At 36.0% G+C, this 21,326-nt stretch overlaps 2 protein-coding genes across 4 annotated transcripts; one reads left to right on the top strand and one right to left on the bottom strand.

Annotated features, from left to right (window-relative positions):
- The first annotated feature begins 1,791 nt into the window (after positions 1–1,791).
- Positions 1,792–4,965, top strand: LOC121258264 (phospholipase D alpha 4). The gene is made up of 4 exons (XM_041159725.1): positions 1,792–2,023; positions 2,119–2,679; positions 2,761–3,958; positions 4,172–4,965. Exons 1-4 carry the CDS (start codon positions 1,937–1,939, stop codon positions 4,609–4,611), a joined length of 2,286 nt encoding a protein of 761 aa, XP_041015659.1. The 5' UTR covers positions 1,792–1,936; the 3' UTR covers positions 4,612–4,965.
- Positions 4,966–6,485: 1,520 nt separating this feature from the next.
- LOC121260628 (protein FLX-like 3) lies at positions 6,486–15,428 on the bottom strand. Of its 3 annotated transcripts, none has more exons than XR_005939761.1 (6): positions 15,267–15,425; positions 14,083–14,632; positions 13,831–13,973; positions 12,055–12,134; positions 11,767–11,935; positions 6,486–7,280 (listed from the first exon to the last, which is right to left on the bottom strand). XR_005939761.1 is itself a non-coding variant. In XM_041162581.1 (6 exons), exons 2-5 carry the CDS (start codon positions 14,619–14,621, stop codon positions 11,852–11,854), a joined length of 846 nt encoding a protein of 281 aa, XP_041018515.1. In that variant the 5' UTR covers positions 14,622–14,632; positions 15,267–15,428; the 3' UTR covers positions 6,486–7,280; positions 11,845–11,851. The 3 variants fall into 3 exon arrangements, 2 of the variants coding, with proteins under 2 accessions (XP_041018515.1, XP_041018504.1); XM_041162581.1 differs by having other exon boundaries at positions 11,845–11,935; positions 15,267–15,428; XM_041162570.1 differs by lacking the exon at positions 6,486–7,280 and having other exon boundaries at positions 11,586–11,935.
- Between the last annotated feature and the right edge of the window lie 5,898 nt (positions 15,429–21,326).

Below are 21,326 nucleotides of genomic sequence, written 5' to 3'. Positions count from 1 at the left end.
CATGGCATGCATCTTTAAACTTTAATATAAAATGGAAAATCCTTTAAATATATATATATATATATATGAGTAATGTTACGTACAGTCGTGAAGTGTGCAAGTACCGTGCAGTCACTTTAAAAAAGAATAAAGTCTACTATTAAAAAATTAATTTATTTTCATGTGGATCATATATTTATTCATTTTTTTTAATGTGGTTGCACAACGCTTGCACACTCACGACTGTAATTATAATTTCTCGAGTAATGCTACGTACAATCATAGAGTACGCAAGTACTGTACAATTGCTTTAAAAAAAAGTAAGGTCCACTATTAATAAATTAATTTTTTTTACGTGAATCTCGTATTTATTTATTTTTTTAAAAATAATTATGTAATATTTAATACTCACTGCTACAGTTTTCATTTCTCTATCCAAAATGGGTAACGTTCACATAAATCTCACCGTACCAAGTTATTAATTTGAAGTACTCTTACGAGAAACTCCTCGTTAGAAGTCCGTGCACTCTTACGATTAGTCAATATTTTGTTTTCAAACGCCTGATGCCAAAAAAAAGAATATCCAAAATGGGTGTGGAATCATTCATTCACTGTTCTTTCTAACTCGATCGGTATTTTACTCCCGAACGATCCCATCCCCAAAGTACAAATTAGTTTTTCCTCCGAAGCGTGTGATTCCAAGCTATCACAAAGTCACAAAATTGAAGATGATGTCATATTAATTTGCCGCTAAAACACATGACTGTACCAAAGTTTCCAAATAATTCGAGTCCTTCCTTCCACGAAGGTTCAACACTTTTTTTTTTTTTTTTTCCATCTAGTAATTAATTAAAGTACTGATCATATGATCATCTTCTTGTTGGGAGGCATGTACGTTCAACAAGAAATTAAACGTACTTAATATGGGTCCCAATAGATATGGTACATACGTACGTAGTGTGTGTGTATATATGATCCGGATGAATGAAAATATATATGTAGACGGCATCAACATGGCTACATATATATATTGATTTGGATTTTCATGATCACAATGACATGCCAAAGTTGTCAACGTGAGACTTACTCAGAAAGCTACATGATTTTAGCTTCTAGACCTGACTAAAGATCACTAGCTTGGAAAAACCAACATAAAATCCCCCACGTTAGCAGAAACAGCATACCTATGCATGGACAAAATTAAGGATAAGGAATATGATTTTTGAAGAGGCCCAGGAAATTAGTCTAAAAGTTGGCGTACGTAGCTAACTAATAACACATCAGGAATATGTCTAGATCATCATCATCATCATGATCAACTATTCAAACTTCTAGTTTTCATGACTGTTTCCTTAAACACGCTTTAGTACTTGTTCTTAATCGCCAGTTTAAATATATAATTTGATAATGTCATGATCGAGTCAGACCCATCTAATTTAATCGATCGGTGAAGAAGTCAGCTATATATATATATATATGATGAACTGATGATGATGATCCGGATCGAAGAACAACTACGTACGTTACAAAAAAAGAGCAATGGTCAAAGTGTGAATAGGTATACATGCGCGCAAGTGTTGTTTGGTTGTCTTCGCGTTGTTAAATATTAAAATCGTTGCTGGGAAGAAGAAGTGTGATTTGAGTTAGAGAAACTTCTACTTGAAGAAAAAACTTTGAAGAAGTATATGGTCTCTAAGAATGGACATGGAAAATTTCACAAGTTTTTCCAACCGCCAACGCATGATTCATTTGCATTCCAAGTTTTTTATTGCTTCGATTCTTCTGTTGCAGTACCATTCATGAAATTATCTCCCTTTATATAAGTGAGCAGTGACATGAGTCATCCCTGGCCTCGCCTTGTAGCTAGATCAAAACAAATTCAAATTACATCTCTCTCTCTCTCTCTCTCTCTCTCTCAAGATCAGCAACATCGTTTTAAAACATAGAGCTAGCATTAATGGAGAGCAAGCAAATAATCCTCCATGGAACACTCGAAGCTACCATCTTCCATGCGACACCTTACACACCTCTATCTCCTTTCAATGTAAGTACAAACAAGAAATAAATATATATAGTACTGAGATCGATAAAAGGTTCATATACGTATAATCATGCCGGTCTATACCATTTCTTTTGCAGTGTATATTTCCAAGTGGAAAGGCTGCCTTTGTAACCATAGAGATAGACGACAGGAAGGTAGCGCAGACCATCCATGAACGTGACCGTGTTTGGAACGAGACCTTTCGGATTCTCTGTGCGCATCCATGCGATTCAACTATTACCATTACAATGAAAACATCATGCTCCATCTTGGGGAAGATCAACATCCAGGCCCATCAGATTCTAAAGGAAACAAGCTTCATTAACGGGTTCTTTCCTCTCATCATGGAAAATGGAAAACCGAATCCGGAACTGAAACTACGATTCATGTTCTGGTTTAAACCGGCAGAATTCGAACCAAGCTGGAGGAAGATACTTAGTCATGGAGAATTTAAGGGGCTGAGGAATGCGACGTTTCCGCAACGATCCAACTGTCATGTCACGCTTTATCAAGACGCTCATCATCTCTCTACTTTCCATCCTCCTTCCTTTCCTCGCGGGCCTCCAAGAAGATTATGGGAGGATGTATACAAAGCCATTGAGGGTGCACAATACTTGATTTACATTGCAGGCTGGTCTTTCAATCCTAAGATGGTGCTGGTACGTAATTATTGTAATAATTATTGCATCTAGCTACTTTTTACTCATTTTCTTTAAGGAGCCTAACATGCTTTTAAGCAGGTCCGAGATTCTCAAACAGATATTCTACATGCAAAAGGAGTAAAGCTTGGTGAATTGTTGAAGAAGAAAGCAGACGAAGGTGTAGCAGTAAGGATTATGATTTGGGATGATGAAACATCGCTACCAGTTATCAGGAATGTAGGACTAATGAGAACACACGATGAAGATGCCTTGGCCTACTTCGTACACACCAAAGTGGTATGCAGATTGTGCCCAAGATTACACCCCAAGTCTGCCCCACTGTTCTCTCACCATCAGAAGATCATAACCGTAGACACTCGCTCACAGATTAATCCAGGCCATAGAGACATTATGAGTTTCGTTGGGGGATTAGATCTCTGTGATGGTCGCTACGATACAGAACAGCACTCCTTGTTTCACACGCTCAACACAGAATCGCATTCTGATGATTTTTATCAGACAAGTATTGCAGGAGCTTGCTTAAACAAAGGGGGGCCAAGGGAGCCATGGCATGATGCTCATGCTTGTATTACCGGAGAAGCAGCTTGGGATGTATTAACCAATTTCGAGCAACGATGGTCTAAGCAATGCGATCCTTCTTTACTAGTCCCCACAAGTACTTTATCAAATCTCAATCGTCAGAGTAATTCAAGCATTTCATCTGAAAGGAATTGGAAAGTTCAAGTATTTCGATCAATTGACCGTTTGTCAGTTACCCAAATGTTAAAGAACTTAACGGTAGAGCAAAGCATCCATGAAGCTTATGTAGAAGCAATAAGGCGTGCCGAGCGGTTTATATATATTGAGAACCAATATTTCATTGGAGGGTGCCATTTGTGGGAGAAAGACAAACATAGTGGCTGCAGAAATTTGATCCCAATTGAGATTGCACTCAAGGTTGTCAATAAAATCAAAGCAAAGGAGAGGTTTGCAGTTTATATAGTAATACCAATGTGGCCAGAAGGAGTGCCTGAGAGTGATGTAGTTCAAGATATACTGCATTGGACTAGAGAAACGATGTCAATGATGTACAAGTTGATAGGAGAAGCAATACAAGAAAGTGGCGAGCCGGGGCACCCGAGAGACTACTTGAATTTCTTCTGCCTTGCAAATAGGGAAGATGTGAGTGAAGGAGATGAGTTTGATCCTCCACATTCTCCTCATCCGGCAACACAATATTGGAATGCTCAAAAGCATAGGAGATTCATGGTTTACGTACACTCGAAGCTCATGATAGGTATGGTAATTATCTTATACATAATTTATTGTACTTGGTGTTCCTTTCCTTCTTTCTTTTCTTCTTATTCAAGCAGGAGTCTTCCGCCGATGGCCAAATCATGTTCATAAGCTTAATTTGGGGCTTTGTTTGGGTTTTTTTTTTTTTTTTTTTTTCCTCCCTAATTTCCTCTTTGATCTCTTTCTCACCATGTTTGCTATACTTATGTTTCAGTGGACGACCTATACATTTTGATAGGCTCTGCAAATATAAACCAGCGCTCCATGGACGGGCAACGCGACACTGAAATTGCAATAGGATGCCATCAATCCAAACAAAGCGAATTGGACAAAATGAATCGTGGCGATATTCATGCATATCGTATGTCACTGTGGTTCGAGCATACTGGACGTGCTGAGGAGTCGTTCCGAGAGCCTCAGAGTTTAGAATGCGTGGGGAAGATGCGCTCTATAGGAGACAAAATGTGGAACATTTACAGTGGTGAAGAAGTGGTAGATATGGAAGGTGTGCACCTGGTAACTTACCCTGTGAAAGTAACACAAGCTGGTTCAGTGGAGGGTCTGGAAACTGACAATGGGGTTCATTTTCCAGACACAAAAACTCCAGTGAAGGGAAGGAGATCGATGTTGCTACCACCAGTTTTTACTACATAGTCAATGTACGTAGAAACTTTATTGTTTAACAGAAAAGATTGACTTATAAGCCTATTCTTTACCGTTGATGACATGATGTAAATATTATAGGATGAGCTTGAACATTCCTTTATTTATTTATTTGTTAGTTTGTTTTTTGGTCAATAATCTGTACATGATGTCCTCCATTGTAATAAATATCAAGTCTGAAATAAAATAGGAATGATCAGGACAAAGAATAAAAAGGAAAAAAGAAAGAAACCTTAACTCGTCAGGATCAGAATACTTCAGTACCTTAGCAGCTAGAATTCTATTTTTGTGAGCATTATCTTTGCCTTTTAAAACCCTTTGAAATGCAATGAGATGATCGCTCAGATAATTGTCTTACGTAGGAATTAGAAGCGATATTATCCATGAAGTTGGGAAAAGGAAATGGATGGAGTAAGGCAATTAGCTAGCTTGCGTCGCTTGCAGAGAACGGGCCTACTCTTCTTCCTTCATCATCTCTTTGCACGCGACGATGACAGAGAAGATTCATCGCATCACTATTCCAGTACTTTCCCAGGTGATAGAAGATATAAAAGGAGTTTAAATTCCCAATAATTTGCTTTTTAAGCTAATTATTTTACCCTTACGGTAGAATTTATTATTTTTACTCATATCTAATCTTATTTTAAGTAATTTTCTAATTAACATTATGTCTTGAAGATAAATTATATTTGTAAATCTTTAATTATCATCCATTTATAAGATTGAAAAATGATTTTTTTTTTAAAAAGAAAAACATGTGATTGGTTAGAGGTCCCACCAACTTAAAGTGCGACTATTTTTTAAATTTCTAATATAAAATATGGTAAATATTTTATATATAATTAAGCTAATTTAAGAAAATAATTTTTCACATCAAGGACCATTTTTTCATGTTAACTAGAGTGAACGAAAATGGGAATTCATGTAAAAAAATTATATATATATATATATATATATATATATCATCATCATCATTTGCCAAAAATATAAAAGAAAACACTACTATGCCCACTCCTTTTGACACCTCCATTTGATTGCTGTAAATTTTTTTTTTTTTTTTTTTTACTTAATGATAAGGAAGTGATTTTAAATTTATTGATGCATTTTTTTAAAATATATTTAAATATGTTAAAAAAATGTGAAAAGAGAAGAGAAAAAAAAAATTTATGCCCAACAGTCAAGATGGGATGGGGCATAATAGCCGCACCCAAATATAAAAGTGATCGAGGCAACTTCCATTCCTACAATATGAGCAATTTTCTCCAATTAGGTCACTTTTGAATAATCAAACAGTTTCATCTCATTATTACAACTTTCTTAAATTTCTAAATAAAATATAATAAACAATTTAATTTTTTCAAATCTTAAAATAATAATAATATTAAAAAAATAATATTCTAATAATATTCTATTCAATTTTTATCTAAAACTATCTCATCTCATCTCACTATCCGAACGAAACGTTAATCTTTTGAGCAACTTAGGGTCACTTACAATGAAAAATCTAACGAGTTCAAAAAAATTGCTTGTTATTGGACTCGATACATTTACCTTGTTTCGACCTAGATTCATCAAAAATCAAATAACTTGAAATGGATGGTGTATGTACATGTATTCTTTTATGACAAATGATTTGTACAAGTCCCAAATAGACAAGTCTCATACAAGCCTTTGTAAAAAAATAACCCTACCTTAGAAAAGTGTAAAAAAAACTATTATTTATTAGTGGGACCATTATTTTACAAAAAACTTATATGAAACTTGTCTATTTGAAACTTGTATCTAACATTACTCTTCTTTTATTTATTCCTAACTCTATATGACGTATTCATTTTAACGAGTACTCCAATTCAATTCAATTGAAATAGATCATGAAAAATTAATGAATTATTTTTCCCTCGCGGGTAACCACTGAAGCCTATCTCTTTCCTTCCAATCAAGCCCAACAACTAAACCAACCTTCCCAATACCTCCGCCCGGCCGAAGATTTAAAATAAAAACTAAGCCCAACAGAAGCTGCAGTGCTAAAGATGTCCTTGTGACCTAACTTAAGTTCTTGCGATCCTGGCATGACCGGGCACAATAGTTATCCATTATCCAGCCAGCTCTTGCAAAATTGCAATACACAACTTCAGAACCGTAAGAAAAACCCATGTCTACAACCAACTCCAGCATCACATTGGCATCAGAAATCAAATACCTTCCACAAATATTTGATATGTTCTTGCCGAGGAGTTTTCACTCAATGGCATTGAAATCCTGCAATGAACCGGGGGATTGGCGATCATGCACATGGCAGATGGATACTGGCTAGGGTAGTGGAAAAAAATGAGATAGTAGTAGACGAGGGGCACTAAAGGAAGGAAGCAGGTGTATTGGGGTTATAAGAGAAGTCATTAAAACCTCCATGAAAGCAAACTTCCAGAAACAGGAAACTGCTGCTGCAACGGTAACGTGGTTAGAAAAAACCCGCTTCTTGCAAAAAGTGCTTCCAGCGCCTTGCAGAACACCCGCAACAAGGGGCAAGTAGACATGAAAAGTGCTTTTAACCCTCCAACCACAACGCTAACCATGCACTCAAAAACCATTTAGCCAGCATTGTAGATGTTTATCTGAATCATCCTTTCTCTTCCTCTGCCTTCTGCAGAAGTCACTTCTATCTGCAGCACACAATATGAGTAAATCAGTTAAAACCCGCTAATTTACAATATCAACATGTATACATGCATCAATAAAAAGGTACAACAGTATGTATGCAATGTTGGTATTAATCAAATGACCATATTTCTTAATAATGTATTAAGTGGTTTAGAAGTATAAAGCAAAAAATGAGCAGCCAACTTGGCGGCACCATTCATGCACACAACACCCTATCCTTCCATACCCACAATAACATTTACAGCTTATATTTATCCTGAATTATCTTAAGTCATCTCAGCAGCATACAATAATACCTATGCAAAGAGCCCCAGGGACCCATCAATAATTCCCAAAGGCCAGAATCCAACTTTTTCTAACCCAATGCTAATCCTGGAATATCTGACCAAAATTACTCTGATCCTCATGGTGAGGCAAACGCATAGTGACCATATGAAACCATTTCCCACTTAATTTATCCTTTATATCAAAGCATTTCTCTCTTCAAGCCCATATTACACGGATTACACTACGAAAAAAATAACCATGAAGCAACAAAGCCAAGTCACTGTCTGACACCAAACAATCAAATAATAACAAGCTAGATGAGAATAGTTCATCTACCTAATGGATCCAAGTTAAAAAGTGGGCACATATATTCAAAAGGCACTTTCTCTTACCAATATTTATGGTCCGAGTGCAGAATGTGAACTGTACCACATAAAGCTATCAATCTTAATTTCCTCTTCATAATTTTATTCATGATTGTACTAGGCTCATACATCAGATTAAAAATCAAACAATACAGAGCCACCAGAAAAGAACTTGCAGAGAAGGTTTTCTGCTCTACAGTAGCCATTCATCTCCGACCGAATATAAGATCAACTTGAAGTCGTTATATGCTACAGAAATTTGCAAAGTGGTTTTGCTAGCCACCACTAGTACAAAAATCCAACAGATATCCATCCACCTATTTCAGTAAACTCCAATAGAAACATCTCTCTCCAATTATAGGACCTAACCACTGTGAAACATAAGGCCATTATATAAACCATCAAAATGATCCATGTGCTCTATCTTAACCTCATAAACTACAAATTGGGCATACTCATCTGGACAAGCGCTTCACAGGTAAGACCATGGATTCCGTTTGTCACTCAATATACTGAAAATTTCTCGTTCAAGCAGAAACTAATTTTCCAACTTCCAAAAAGAACCCAGGTGAAAAACAAGCCCTTTTGAAAGAAAGGACCATTTGGTATATCCACATATCCGAGAATCCATTAAATTATGCAACCAGGAACATATCAAATAATTCTTAGGAACTGACTTCAAAGCTGTTATCCTACATTGCTGCTTCTCATTACATTTAAGTAATAATTCAGCAAAAACTGATACACTAATATAAGTTCTGTAGCATAGTTCAACAGCAGCTAACCATGCAGGTGTCTTCACGTGTCCCTAATGAAGCTAATTACCATATCTACCATATCGGCCCAAAATAGCAAACTCAGGAGCAAGCCATATCATCCAATGAAATGGGTTGGTAAATCTCATTAGCAGGTTGATCCTACTATGTGTGAAGTGTAAATGGGCATATAATAGGAATAAAGGCTAAGATGTCATGCTAAACATAGACCACAACAATGAAAAAAAACGTGAGCCTACTTTGAAAGTATGGTTCTATATTAAAGCAACATACAAACCTTAATCTTAGGACATCAAGGGGATCCACAGCCAGTATTTAATATCAGTACACAGTCTAACAACGAATAAGAAATTCCAGACCCATGCAACTATTAAAAGGGGGCGAAATACTTGCCTATGAAGATCAAATCAGCACGACCTCTCGTCACATTGCATTGCCACCATAACTTCTTCAGATATTCCGTAAGCCTTCACTTGGCTTAACGGTTGAGGTGCACCACTTCCAAACCAGCTGACAGTGGTTCAAGTCTCAACAGCCACATCTCTTGAATATTATTTCATATAAAAGCTTCTTCAGATATTCCAGGTAATTTCAATGGTTGGAGCAACTTCTTCCTAACAGAAGTGGCAGATTCTTTTTTTGGCATTCAAAGAGTTTACAGGGTAGCAACCCAAGTAAAGAAAGAGAACATCATGAGAATAGCTCACCTGCATAACTCTTCAATTTCCACACACGTTTGCTTAGGGAATAAACCGTGCTAGAACAACACCTGTGAGAAGGCTGTCCAAAAATATGGAACTTCTTGCCTGTGGGTATGACACATTCTTATCTCCATCATGCCTCCTATTTCCACTATCATCCAGATCCAACTGATCCTTCTTTGAGATGAAAGAAACAAACTTTATAATCCACTTCCAATAAACTAGCCCAAGTGAGGAGCATGCAGTCTCCATTTCCTCTTCATTAGAGCAACAATCCCCATTCCCCACTTTCAAACTAAAATTTACCAGGTATCATAAGCGTTAAGCTTCACTCATTTGGAACCATCTAAAACCTAACTCCACTATCTATACTGTCGGGAGCAGAGAAGGGGTAAGACACGTGCAGATCAATATCTTCTCATCCAAAACAACTTTAATCAAATAATGGAACTTAAAACTGCAGAGAGAACAACCCTCTGATGCTCTCTCAATTTATGATAACACCGAACCTGATTATACAGCATAATAAGAGAAGTAAGCTTTAAAATTCAGGCATTTATTGTTCATGTCTGGGCACTTGGAGAGTTAGACACGGCATGCTAGCCTACAAAGTCTGGCTTTTTTCCAATATTGACCCATTTTAAGTATCTTTTCGAGAAGCCAGCAGCATCAGGAAGGATTGCTGAGTGGCAGCTGTTGTTCTCAGACTCCAACATCGCTTGTGTCACAAAAATTCATCAAGGCTCAAGCCCATTCTGCATACTTAAAAGCTCCGCCTTCTTCCAATGAATGCTTTCCATGGCCAGTGCTTTCTTGTTGATATGTCCATAAAAAGTGAACCACACTTTGATACACTCAATTATGGAGACAGCACAACACTATACAAATAAATTTTTTTTTCATAAATCAATCGATCTTATTAATAGCCCAGAGGGGGTGCAACTCATGTACACAAGAAGTATTTAAGAGAACACACCCAACATACTAGAAGAGGAAAAGAACAACAGTCCATTTAGGACTAATAAAAAAAAAAAGGTCAAAAACAGGAATTCAGCGTTACATCAATGAATTCCCACGAATATTTCCCCTTCAGATAAGCCAATGTCCTGAACGGTCTATGTCAACTTAAAAATATGGCCATAGCTCAGAACTTAGTTGCAAGGCATAATTACTTTTCATCAATCCTGTAATCTAAACAAATAATAGATGCTTGGTGTACCTATATGCAGAACCACAAGATCCGCTGCAACAACGTACTTATGATACTCCATCAAAGCCACAAATTTCACCCAAGGAACATGACTTCACAAAACCTATGAGAAATGACACCTGGTCACCAAGTCTACCAATAACAGAACTACAAAAGCCAGAAAATCTCCAAAACAAGATATTATCCTAGCAACCCACCTAAAAGAATGTCCGTGACTTGTTAAAAATTTAGTTATAAACACCATGCTGAACAATACACATTTCAACCTCAAATATTTCTGTTCTTGATTTAGATTCCATATTGTATAGTCCCTGCAACACATTCTTGAAATGCATTCTTGAAAAGGCAGTTATTAATGCGTAGCCACAATACATCAGCACTCCCAGTGCGAAACGTGTTTCAAATCATCTGATCCCACAGTGATAAGAATAGCTTATCATATTCCGTGATGAAATTTTCACCCTAGGTCTACAATCTAAACACGAATAACTCTTGATCCTCTTTGGCAAAAAGTTCCACCCATAACAATATAATGGCACTCTACAACCAATTTCCGGAAAGAATTTTAACACCCTCGAAATCAAACTTCCAAATGGGAAAGAAAGACCAAATAACCAAATACCAAATTATAAGTTGATAACACTTCAAGTGCATTACATCCATAATGCATGACGACACCATAATTCATATCTAACTTGAAAACAAAGCCTCATCTGTGGAAGTAGACCACATTATCTCAGTAAGGCAGGATGAATTTTCCTTGTCAATTCCATAGAATATATATATATATATATATATATATACACACACACACTTCAGCCTCCAGAAGGACCACAACTCAGCAAAGGATGGGATTCATATCATCAAATAAAGCTGAGATTTCAAAACTTATGTGGATGATACACTAACACACTATTCCAGAATAGTCAGCTTGTAGCCAACAAGAAAGACAAGTGTAATCAAGATGAAGTGCCCAGAAAAAAGAGAATAAAGCACAGAAGTAATAATGGTAATATAACAAAATTTTAGCGAATGATAGAGCCAGATATTCCAACATACTATGCTCCAAAGAAAAACTAAAATCGTTTAGACGCTAATTTAGGATGGCTACACAATGTATCCAGAGAAATTACTATTGATATGGCATGCAGATGTAGATGGAAACTAACACTTCACGCCCATTTATATTGAAATAACGGACATCAAAAGGAACAGGAAAGCCATTGCTCCATTCAAACAGTCATCACCCAGATCTTAACGACGAGTCGTGCGAGGCTTCTCGGCTCCTCCCAATGAAGCTGGACCCGGACCATACCGAGGACCTTTGTCAGCAGCACCCTAAGAAAAAAAAAATAGATGGCATAATAAAACCAAAGATAGAAACCTAGGACTCTAACATGGCAAAAAATGATCTCAAAATGCCAGTAAAGAAATTTCCATCATATAAGGATGCTTACCAGATGAACACCATATCCATCTCCATAAGAAGCAGGGAAGGCGCTTTCTGAGCTGCTGAATTTCATCCCATACGCTCCACCTGCAGAGACCATAAATCATTAAAAATAGTAGAAGCAAGGTGTAACACAACAATGAAACTCCAAATATGCAAAGAGATAATATGCTTGCTCTTCTAGTTTGTTATAAATGACTTTCTTGTACACATTTTGTTGCACCTTGATTGCACCTTTTTGCCTTTTAATAAAATTCTTAATATTTACGAATAAAAAGTTTTTTTTTTTTTTTTATTGATAAGTAATAAGAGAATTTTGTTAACAAGTAAATAGGCATAGTCCAAGTACACAAAAAGTATACAAGAGAAAACACTTAAATACAAGCTAGGAACTAGAAAAGGCTAAAAGCAAATCATGAAGATTATCTCCATTCAATACAAGAGCCTTAGCCCAAATACACAAAGTACTAAAGAAAAACTCTCTAAGTTCTCCCATCGAGCATTCTCTATCTTCAAAGCACTGCCCATTCCTTGAAATTTTTTTTATAATGCATGACAGCTGTTATAATGTTTATAAATACTAAACAAGCAAAGAAACAATTAAAAGACCCGCTGGTCTCAGGAGGTAAAAGATTTTAAACAACAATTGCCCCAACCGTTACTCCCAATTAGTAGTGAGACACTCTTGAGCTGCTAAAGAACCAAAGTTAGCATGAGTAAACAAACATGAAACTGGTCATAATATCTTTCTCTGTGCATGTGCATGGGGGAGACAGGGGACCGTGCCAACCACTGATAGGTCCATTTTAAATGGAATCTCAAGTTCCATAGACAGGACAAGAATTTCCATCCAGTCAGGAAGGCTAATAGCAGGAAGTAGAAGAAGAAAATTATCCTGAAACTTGGGAAGTTATAGAGATTGTGTAACACAACCCAGAATATATGAAGAGAACCCCAAGCTATGAGAATAAGAGTAGGCCTGCTATCCATGATAGGAAATGGGCGAATAATTTTCCTCCGGTAGAACCTATCCACTGCAAGCAGTATCGTGTAAGCCCCGCCTCTCCCAATTGTTTTCCTCATCAAAGAAACTTCAATATCCCCATACCTCTTGTTTCTTGGCAATAAATGTGATTGTAAATGGAAGTTTATAGGACACAAGTGTATCCCTTTCTCCTCATGTTACTTTATACAGATTATCCAAGGTCAACAATAAGAGACCAAAGTCCCTTCAAAATAAATGTAGAAGGGATTCATACATTCATGCATGCATAGTGCTTAGGTTGCTGGATGAGAATGAAACTCCAATAGGAACATATGTATGTATTTCAATTAACACCACACCAAGATAGTTTGTCAGGGTGTAACAAGAAATATGAAAAAACAAGGAAGACGCCAAAGGGCTAAGACGATTAAAACACAAGCGAATACGTTATCACAGGTAGAGTGGAAAAAATTGAGAGATTTGTAAAGATGTAGCCAACCCCAATACACCGGACTTTTTTTTCTTTCGTACTTTTGTTTTTCTTGTCAACTCCGACAATGCCAAGTAATTTTCTGACTCCCACAACAACATAAAAATTGATAACTGATACTCTCCATAATGTTGACATGTAAAATCAAAGGAACTCTAGAGACACAACAGTCAGGTTATAACTATAGGTGCAAAATGCATCTACAATGATATGGATGCCTATAAATATGTCAGAATATGTAATACACTATCACGATAATATTCAAAATCAAGCTTCTTTTAGAAAAGGGTGAAACGGGAAGTTGATACCAGCACCCCACGGCCTGTCAGCATTTGCAAATTCTGCACGTAGCTTCTCAACTTCACGGGCCATGGAAACCAAGTTCTTCTCCATTGTCTGTCTCTGTTCCATCAACTCAATGTTTGCTTTCTTCTCATAATCAAGCGCAGCTCTACAAAACAAAGCCTCCAATTAGTACACAAACGTTAATCTAATAGTTTTCATGCTACAAAGGGCTTAAGCTAGGAGAAGAAAGCTACATATGGAGTCTCAGTACTGACCTAGCATGCATAAGCTCCTGGTGCATGCCATCAATCTCTGCCCTTAAAAGAGGAATCTGTTGATTATCAGCTTTCAATCTTGAAATGTCCTTTGTGAGGCTCTGAACTTGCGCTGCAAGGTCCTGCCTAAGGTTATTCAGCTTCTGGACTTCTGTGCGAAGTTGTACAGTCTCATTTTTCAAAGGCTCAGTTGCTCGGAGATCAGCCTCCAGCTTCATGCCTTTCTCCCTAAGCTCCCTACAGCGCATTTCTTGTTCTGCACGAATGTCAGAAATAATGAGGTTCATGCGATGAAGCTCCTCCTTGGCAGCACCAACCTCTCGATGCAGAGCCATACGGTCTTCGACTAGCCTCCTATTGTCGCCTAAGAGCCTCCGAATCTCAGCGTGCTGCATTTCAAGCTCTTCCTCCAGCAAAGCAGGATGAGGATGAGGATGAGGAGGATGCCTAGGCATCGGAGGGCCCCGCATGAAAGGCCCTTCAGGATAACCATGCCTATCATTGAAGGCTTCACGGGGACCACGGTTTCGCCCTGCCATATCAACGTACCCTAAAAACCACCAAAATGCGAAACCATCAACTTCAGATATAATAATGCTATTAAAATGTTTTGCAACCAAAAAAAAAAAAATTAATCTGTGAAGCTTAAACGAAAACAAGTCTTTAAATATACAGTCATATATGGGCACCCGAAAGAGTTTAATAAATTGTGATCACTATTAAAATAAATCGCAAAGTTGAAGTTTTACATCATCCGACACCGACTATCGCATGCATATCAGATTTCACACAGACAAACATGCCAACCCACTCTGGAACTCTGATAGTTGGAAACCTAAATAACTATACGGCGCGCACGCACAACTTTATGTAGTACCCACCCATTTAAGCATCATTGCTCATAGAATTCGGATTATTTCATTTCATTGAACTACAGAACGTCATAAAACACGCATAAGATAAATTCGATTTCCTTCTCTTTTCCTCCACCATATTCTGAGCAATCAAGCACAGGACTTAAACCAAAATAAAAATAACAAAAAAATCATAAAATAGCACTAATACAAACCCTAACTCACTTAAAATATCTATATGCGCTATGAACTTCCTAATCAAAGACAAGGAGGTCATAACTTGTCAATCGCAAATTCTAAGTGAACAAGCCAAGGATAAAGAAATTAAACCTGTTGAATTTGGTATCTGGTAAGGGACTGCGATGAGATCTTGGATTCTTGAGCGCCTCGATGATTTTTAAAGGGGGGGAAATCAGAGATATTGGAAGGAATCGAGTTTGTCAAGTTTGCTTGTATTTGGTGAAGGTAAAAGGGAATATCTTATGCGGCGTCGTTGAAGTCGACAATGGTTGTTTGGCTACAGTTTTGAGTGTGTTTTTGTCCGGGTTTTAAGGCGGCAGTGTTAGATTAATGTTAAAGAAATGTTACGGCTCCCGAATTTTTATCCCGAAAAAATGTCCTGAACGGTATATTTCACTTTTTTATTTTTATTTTTTTTTTCATGTATTTTTTTAATCATCATAAACATTTTTTAAAAAAATAAAAAATTCACAACATCATTCAAAAATACTTCATTAATCACTAAGAAAAAAAAAAGAAAAAAAAAGTCATTCGGGACACTTCTTCGAGACCCAAATTCGGGTCCCAAAGCATTTTTGTTGATGTTATATTCTTTATTCTGTAATGATTGTCGTGTTTTGAAAAATAGATAAAGAGTTTTGCTATGTACAAGCAAGTTTACGTACTAATCTGCATACTAATATTGTTGCCTTTATATTTTAAATTCAAATTAGTACTATTTTCAATAAAATCTACTTTTTGACCAATCATATTGAATGGGTGCGTGTATTAGTGCGTAAAATCGCTTACAATTAGATTTTTCCATAGATATATGAGGATTACCACAAAAAAAAAAAAAAAAAAAAAAAAACCACGCATGGATATAATTATTGAAAAATGATAAATCCAATCGGGCTGCATAAACGCGAGGGAGTCGTGGTTGATGTGGAAAATGAAGTGCACCATTTTGTTTCTTCTGTAAAATGATGTGTTTCGTATCAAGACCAATACCCACGAAGACATTCCTTTGTCTCCACCTTTCCCTCCCTTCGAGTTAGGGCTATACATAAACTGGTCGTACCGACCGCCTCCGATGTAGACCGACCATTGAATTTAGGAACCGGCTGAAACTGGCAGAGAATCGGTCGGCCGGTGGTAGTAGGGGTGAGAACAGGCCAGTCCAGACCGGAAAAACCGACCGGACCGGCTAATTCGATCCGGATCGGACCAGGAGTGGTTCAGGTCTGGTCCGGTCCGAAATTCAAAGGACCGAATGAATTTGGTCCGGTCCACAGTCCGGTGATTTTTCGGACCGGACCGGACCAAATTAAATATATATATAATTTAATAATTTATATATATTAAGTATATAATTTTCATTTGACTAATTAACCTAATCCTATCACTAACTCATCATTAAGTAATTATTAACTAATACTAATATTTATAATTTTATACTAATAGTAATATTTATAATTTTATAGTAATACTAAATTACTAATATTTATACTAATACAAGTATTATATTAATAGTCTAGACTAATATTTATAATTTTATACTAATAGTAATATTTATAATTTTATAGTAATACTAAATTACTAATATTTATACTAATACAAGTATTATATTAATAGTCTAGACTCTACTTCTAGACTCTAATATGGTATTAAAAAATATATATACATTAGTAATAGTCTAATATAGACTAAGACTATAGTTAATAGATATAGTTATAGTAATATACTTATAACTTATACTAAATCACTATAACTAATATTAGTATATTACTAACATATAGCTATACTATATTACTAATAGTCTAGTACTAATACTATTAATCTATTATATAATTATAACTTATATTAATCATGATTGATAATAACTAATCACTATAAGTCTATAGTATAATGTATTATTATATAATATATAGTATTAGTATCACTATATCATTATAATATATATATATATATATTATATACACACAATATAAGTCTATATAGTATTAGTATACTAATAGACTCTAATATGGTATTAAAAAAAAAATACTAATAGTCTAATACTAATACTATTAATCTATTATATAGTTATAACTTATATTAATCATGATTGATAATAACTAATCACTATAAGTCTATAGTATTAATGTATTATTATATAATATATAGTATTAGTATTACTATATCATTATAATATATATATATATATATATATTATATACACACACTATAAGTCTATATAGTATTAGTATACTAATAGACTCTAATATGATATTAAAAAAATATATACTAATAGTCTAATACTAATACTATTAATCTATTATATAGTTATAACTTATATTAATCATGATTGATAATAACTAATCACTATAAGTCTATAATATTAATGTATTATTATATAATATATAGTATTAGTATCACTATATCATTATAATATATATATATTATATACACACACTATAAGTCTATATAGTATTAGTATACTAATAGACTCTAATATGATATTAAAAAGAAATATACTAATCACTTATATTAATCATGATTGATAATAACTAATCACTATAAGTCTATAGTATTAAATTATTAATGTATTATTAAAATTAATGTATAAGTCTATAGTATTAAATTAGTATTATTAATATTAATGTATTAAATTATTAATGAGGGGGAGATACGGATACCTCATCTGCCAACTGCCAAGAAGCCAAAACGGTGTCGTTTAGTATAAAATAGGACCTAAACGGCGCCGTTTAAGTCCAGGAGGGGCAGGATTTTGAAACTGAGTTGCGTGAAACGGCGTCGTTTCACGCAACTCAGTTTTTTTTTTAATAAACTGTCTGTTGAAACAGCGCCGTTTGGGTCCAATTTAAATCCAAACGGTGCCGTTTCAACATTAGTTCCCCCCCTCCACCCCCTTAGTGCCCTCACTTCCCTAGTTCGCCCCCTCTCCCCCGAAAGGCGATTTTGCGATTCGAAAAAACCCTAGCCGTCGCATCCCCCCCTTCAGCCCCTCGGTCGCCTCCCTCCGTCGAGTATTTTGGTACTCTCTCTCTCTCTCTCTCTCTCTCTCTCTAGTATTTAATCTTCGCGTATTTTGATGGTGTTGAGTCTTGACTCTCGTTGGGTGTTGATTTTGGTTTTTATCGCCGGACGTTGATTGTCAATTTGTCATGACCCAGTGTAATTCGGTGACACTTGACTCTTGTTGTGAACTTGTGTCATGTGTGGCAAAAAAGGGATTTACAGAAAACTTATGGGTCAGGGACTCCGACATTTTTTTTTTTTTTTTGGTTGAAGCACGATTTTTTTTTTGTTGGTCGAAGCGCAATGGTAGTATTGTGTGGTTTTTGACACTGTTGCATTTTAGGCTTTCTTGGAATGAATATGAGCATATATATGTATGTGTATATATATATATATATATATATATATATATATATGAGTTGAGAATCTGAGATGCATATAATTTGTAGAAAAATATAACTCATATATATATATTATATAGTTGAGAATTTGAGATGCATTACTTTGTAGAAAAATATAACTCATATATATATATATATATACATATATATATGCTCATATATATTATATAGTTGAGATGCATGAATTTACAAGATTTGAACACTACATATTAATGCTTGTTTTCTAATTATTTTGTTCTTTTGTCTTTTTGTCTTGTTTGTTCTGAATCCATTTTATAGATGGAGTCTTCTACAAATGATGTGCAAGAGTCAACACCAAACATGCTTCCACCCCCACCCCCACCCCCACCCCCACCCCCATCCAATTTAAGTGATCAATCAGTTGGTGGGTCACAAAGAGGTAGAGTTAGGTCTTTTGTTTGGGATCACTTTACAAAAATTCCAAAAGGTGATCCAAGTAAACTTAGGGCTGCATGTAATTATTGTGGTGCTTCGTATGCATGTGATACGAAGACCAATGGTACAAAAAACATGAATTATCACATTGAGCACCAATATAAGAAATGTCCGTTTAAGAAGACGGATAAATCTCAGACGACTCTAGGTTGGAAGGTGGAGGGAGGAAGTGGTAGTGGTAGTGGGGGACTTGTGCCTATTGCATTTAGTGTTGAGGCTTGCCGACAAGCCTTAGCAGAGATGATTATTCTTTATGAGTTACCCTTTAGGCATGCTGAAGGGGAGGGTTTCAAGAAGTTTATGCTTGTGGTTTGCCCTAAGTGGGTAGGGATTCCATCTCGTATGACGGTTTCCAATGATTGCTTTAATTTGTTTTTAAAAGAAAAACAAAAGTTGAGAAATGCTCTTCGAGGGCAGCGAGTTTCTCTCACCACGGATACATGGACATCCGTGCAAAATCTAAACTATATGTGTCTCACAGCACATTTTATTGATGATGACTGGAAGATACACAAGATGATTCTTTCCTTTTGTTTGGTTGAAAATCACAAGGGTGGTACCCTTGGTAAGGGCATGGAGATGTGTTTACATGATTGGGGGCGACCAAAAATACTTGCACTCACACTTGATAATGCAAGTTTTAATAATGGGGCTGTTTTTTATTTGAAAAAAAAAAACAAAGTATAGGAGAGACACGATCTTGGAACATGAATTCTTACATGTTCGATGTTGTGCCCACATTTTGAACTTAATCGTTCGTGAGGGGTTAAAAGAATATGATGAGTCTATTGCGAAGGTGATGGGTGTTGTGAAGTATGTTAAATCCTCCTCTCAAAGGTGGAGTACATTTCAGAAATGTGTGGGGTTGGAAGATATTCAATCTAAAAGCCAAGTTTGCCTAGATGTACCGACTAGGTGGAACTTTACCTATCTTATGTTGGAGAGGACTTCAAAATTTAAAAGTGTTTTTGATCGGTTGGAGGAAGAAGATCCGTGCTTCATTAGTAGTATTAGAGATGATGATGACGACGAAGTCGATGATGAAAATGTAGACCATGTGGTGAATACGAGAAAGTCAAAGAAGTTAGGGCCTCCCAATGCATCCGATTGGGCGAATGTACAGTTGTTTGTGAGGTTTCTTACATTATTTCGTGATGCAACTTTAAAATTCTCGGGGGGTGAATATGTAACTTGTAATGTTTTTTTCCCGAAGTTGGTTATTATTAAAGATGCCATTAACATGGAGTGTGAAGAACGAAACCCCGTTGAGGGATTAATGGCCACAAATATGAAGAGAAAGTTTGACAAGTATTGAGAGAACTTGGAAAATCAGAATATATTGCTCTATGTTGGTGTTCTTCTTGATTCTCGCTACAAGATGCGATATCTTGATTTTGGATTGGGAAAGATGTATGCACATGATCGTGCAAAAAAAATTGATTTCAGTTGGAAGATGAAAAATCCATTTATCCGCATATATGAGGCGTACATGGAAAATGAAGAAAGGCATTCTCCTTAGAGCACAAGTTCCCAACAAGAAGATGTAGTTCCTTCAGCTGACAGTGCGGCTACTAGAAAGGCAAAAATGATGATTGAATTTAAGCAACAGTTGCAGTCAGAGGATAGTTTGGAAAGTAAGTCAGAGGTTGATAGATATCTAACTGAAAGATGTGAGGATGAAGATGATAGTTTTGAACTTCTAATTTGGTGGAAGGTGAATTTAGTTAGATATCGCGTACTTTCAAAGGTTGCATGCGATGTTCTTGCAATACCGGTATCTACTGTGGCCTCTGAATCTACATTTAGCACTGCGGGTCGTGTACTTGACCATTTCCGAAGTAGTTTAAATCCAATGAGTGTTGAGGGTCTCATATGTGCACAAAACTGGCTTCGTTCTTCATCTACTCCAATAAGCCTTAGGATTTTAATGGATGAAGTGGAGGAATTTGAGAAGCAGCTGGATATGGGTATGTAATAAAATTACCTTTGATATATTTTGTGGTTTATTTTGTTTTATCTTCTATGTTATGTAATTATATTTAACTTGTTTTGTTTTAAATTTTTATGGATAAAACTTGTTGGAGACCCAAACTTTGCTGATTCTGTGGAGGGGTCAAATTCAATGCCTACTAGCCCTACACCCAATGATGATTAAAGACTAAAGAGGTGAGAAGATTGTTGGTAAGCTAGGCTCTGAAATTATGTCCTGATCTTCATTTGGTCTCTACTTGATACTTTTCTTTTTCTTTTTTTGTCGCAACCCTACTTGATATACTGCAGTGTCTTAATTTCA

The sequence above is a fragment of the Juglans microcarpa x Juglans regia genome, chromosome 1D, assembly GCF_004785595.1.
Source record: "Juglans microcarpa x Juglans regia isolate MS1-56 chromosome 1D, Jm3101_v1.0, whole genome shotgun sequence".
Taxonomy (NCBI): domain Eukaryota; kingdom Viridiplantae; phylum Streptophyta; class Magnoliopsida; order Fagales; family Juglandaceae; genus Juglans; species Juglans microcarpa x Juglans regia.
The sequence above is the reverse complement of the archived record's forward strand: the minus strand, read 5'-3'. Positions and strand labels throughout refer to the sequence as shown.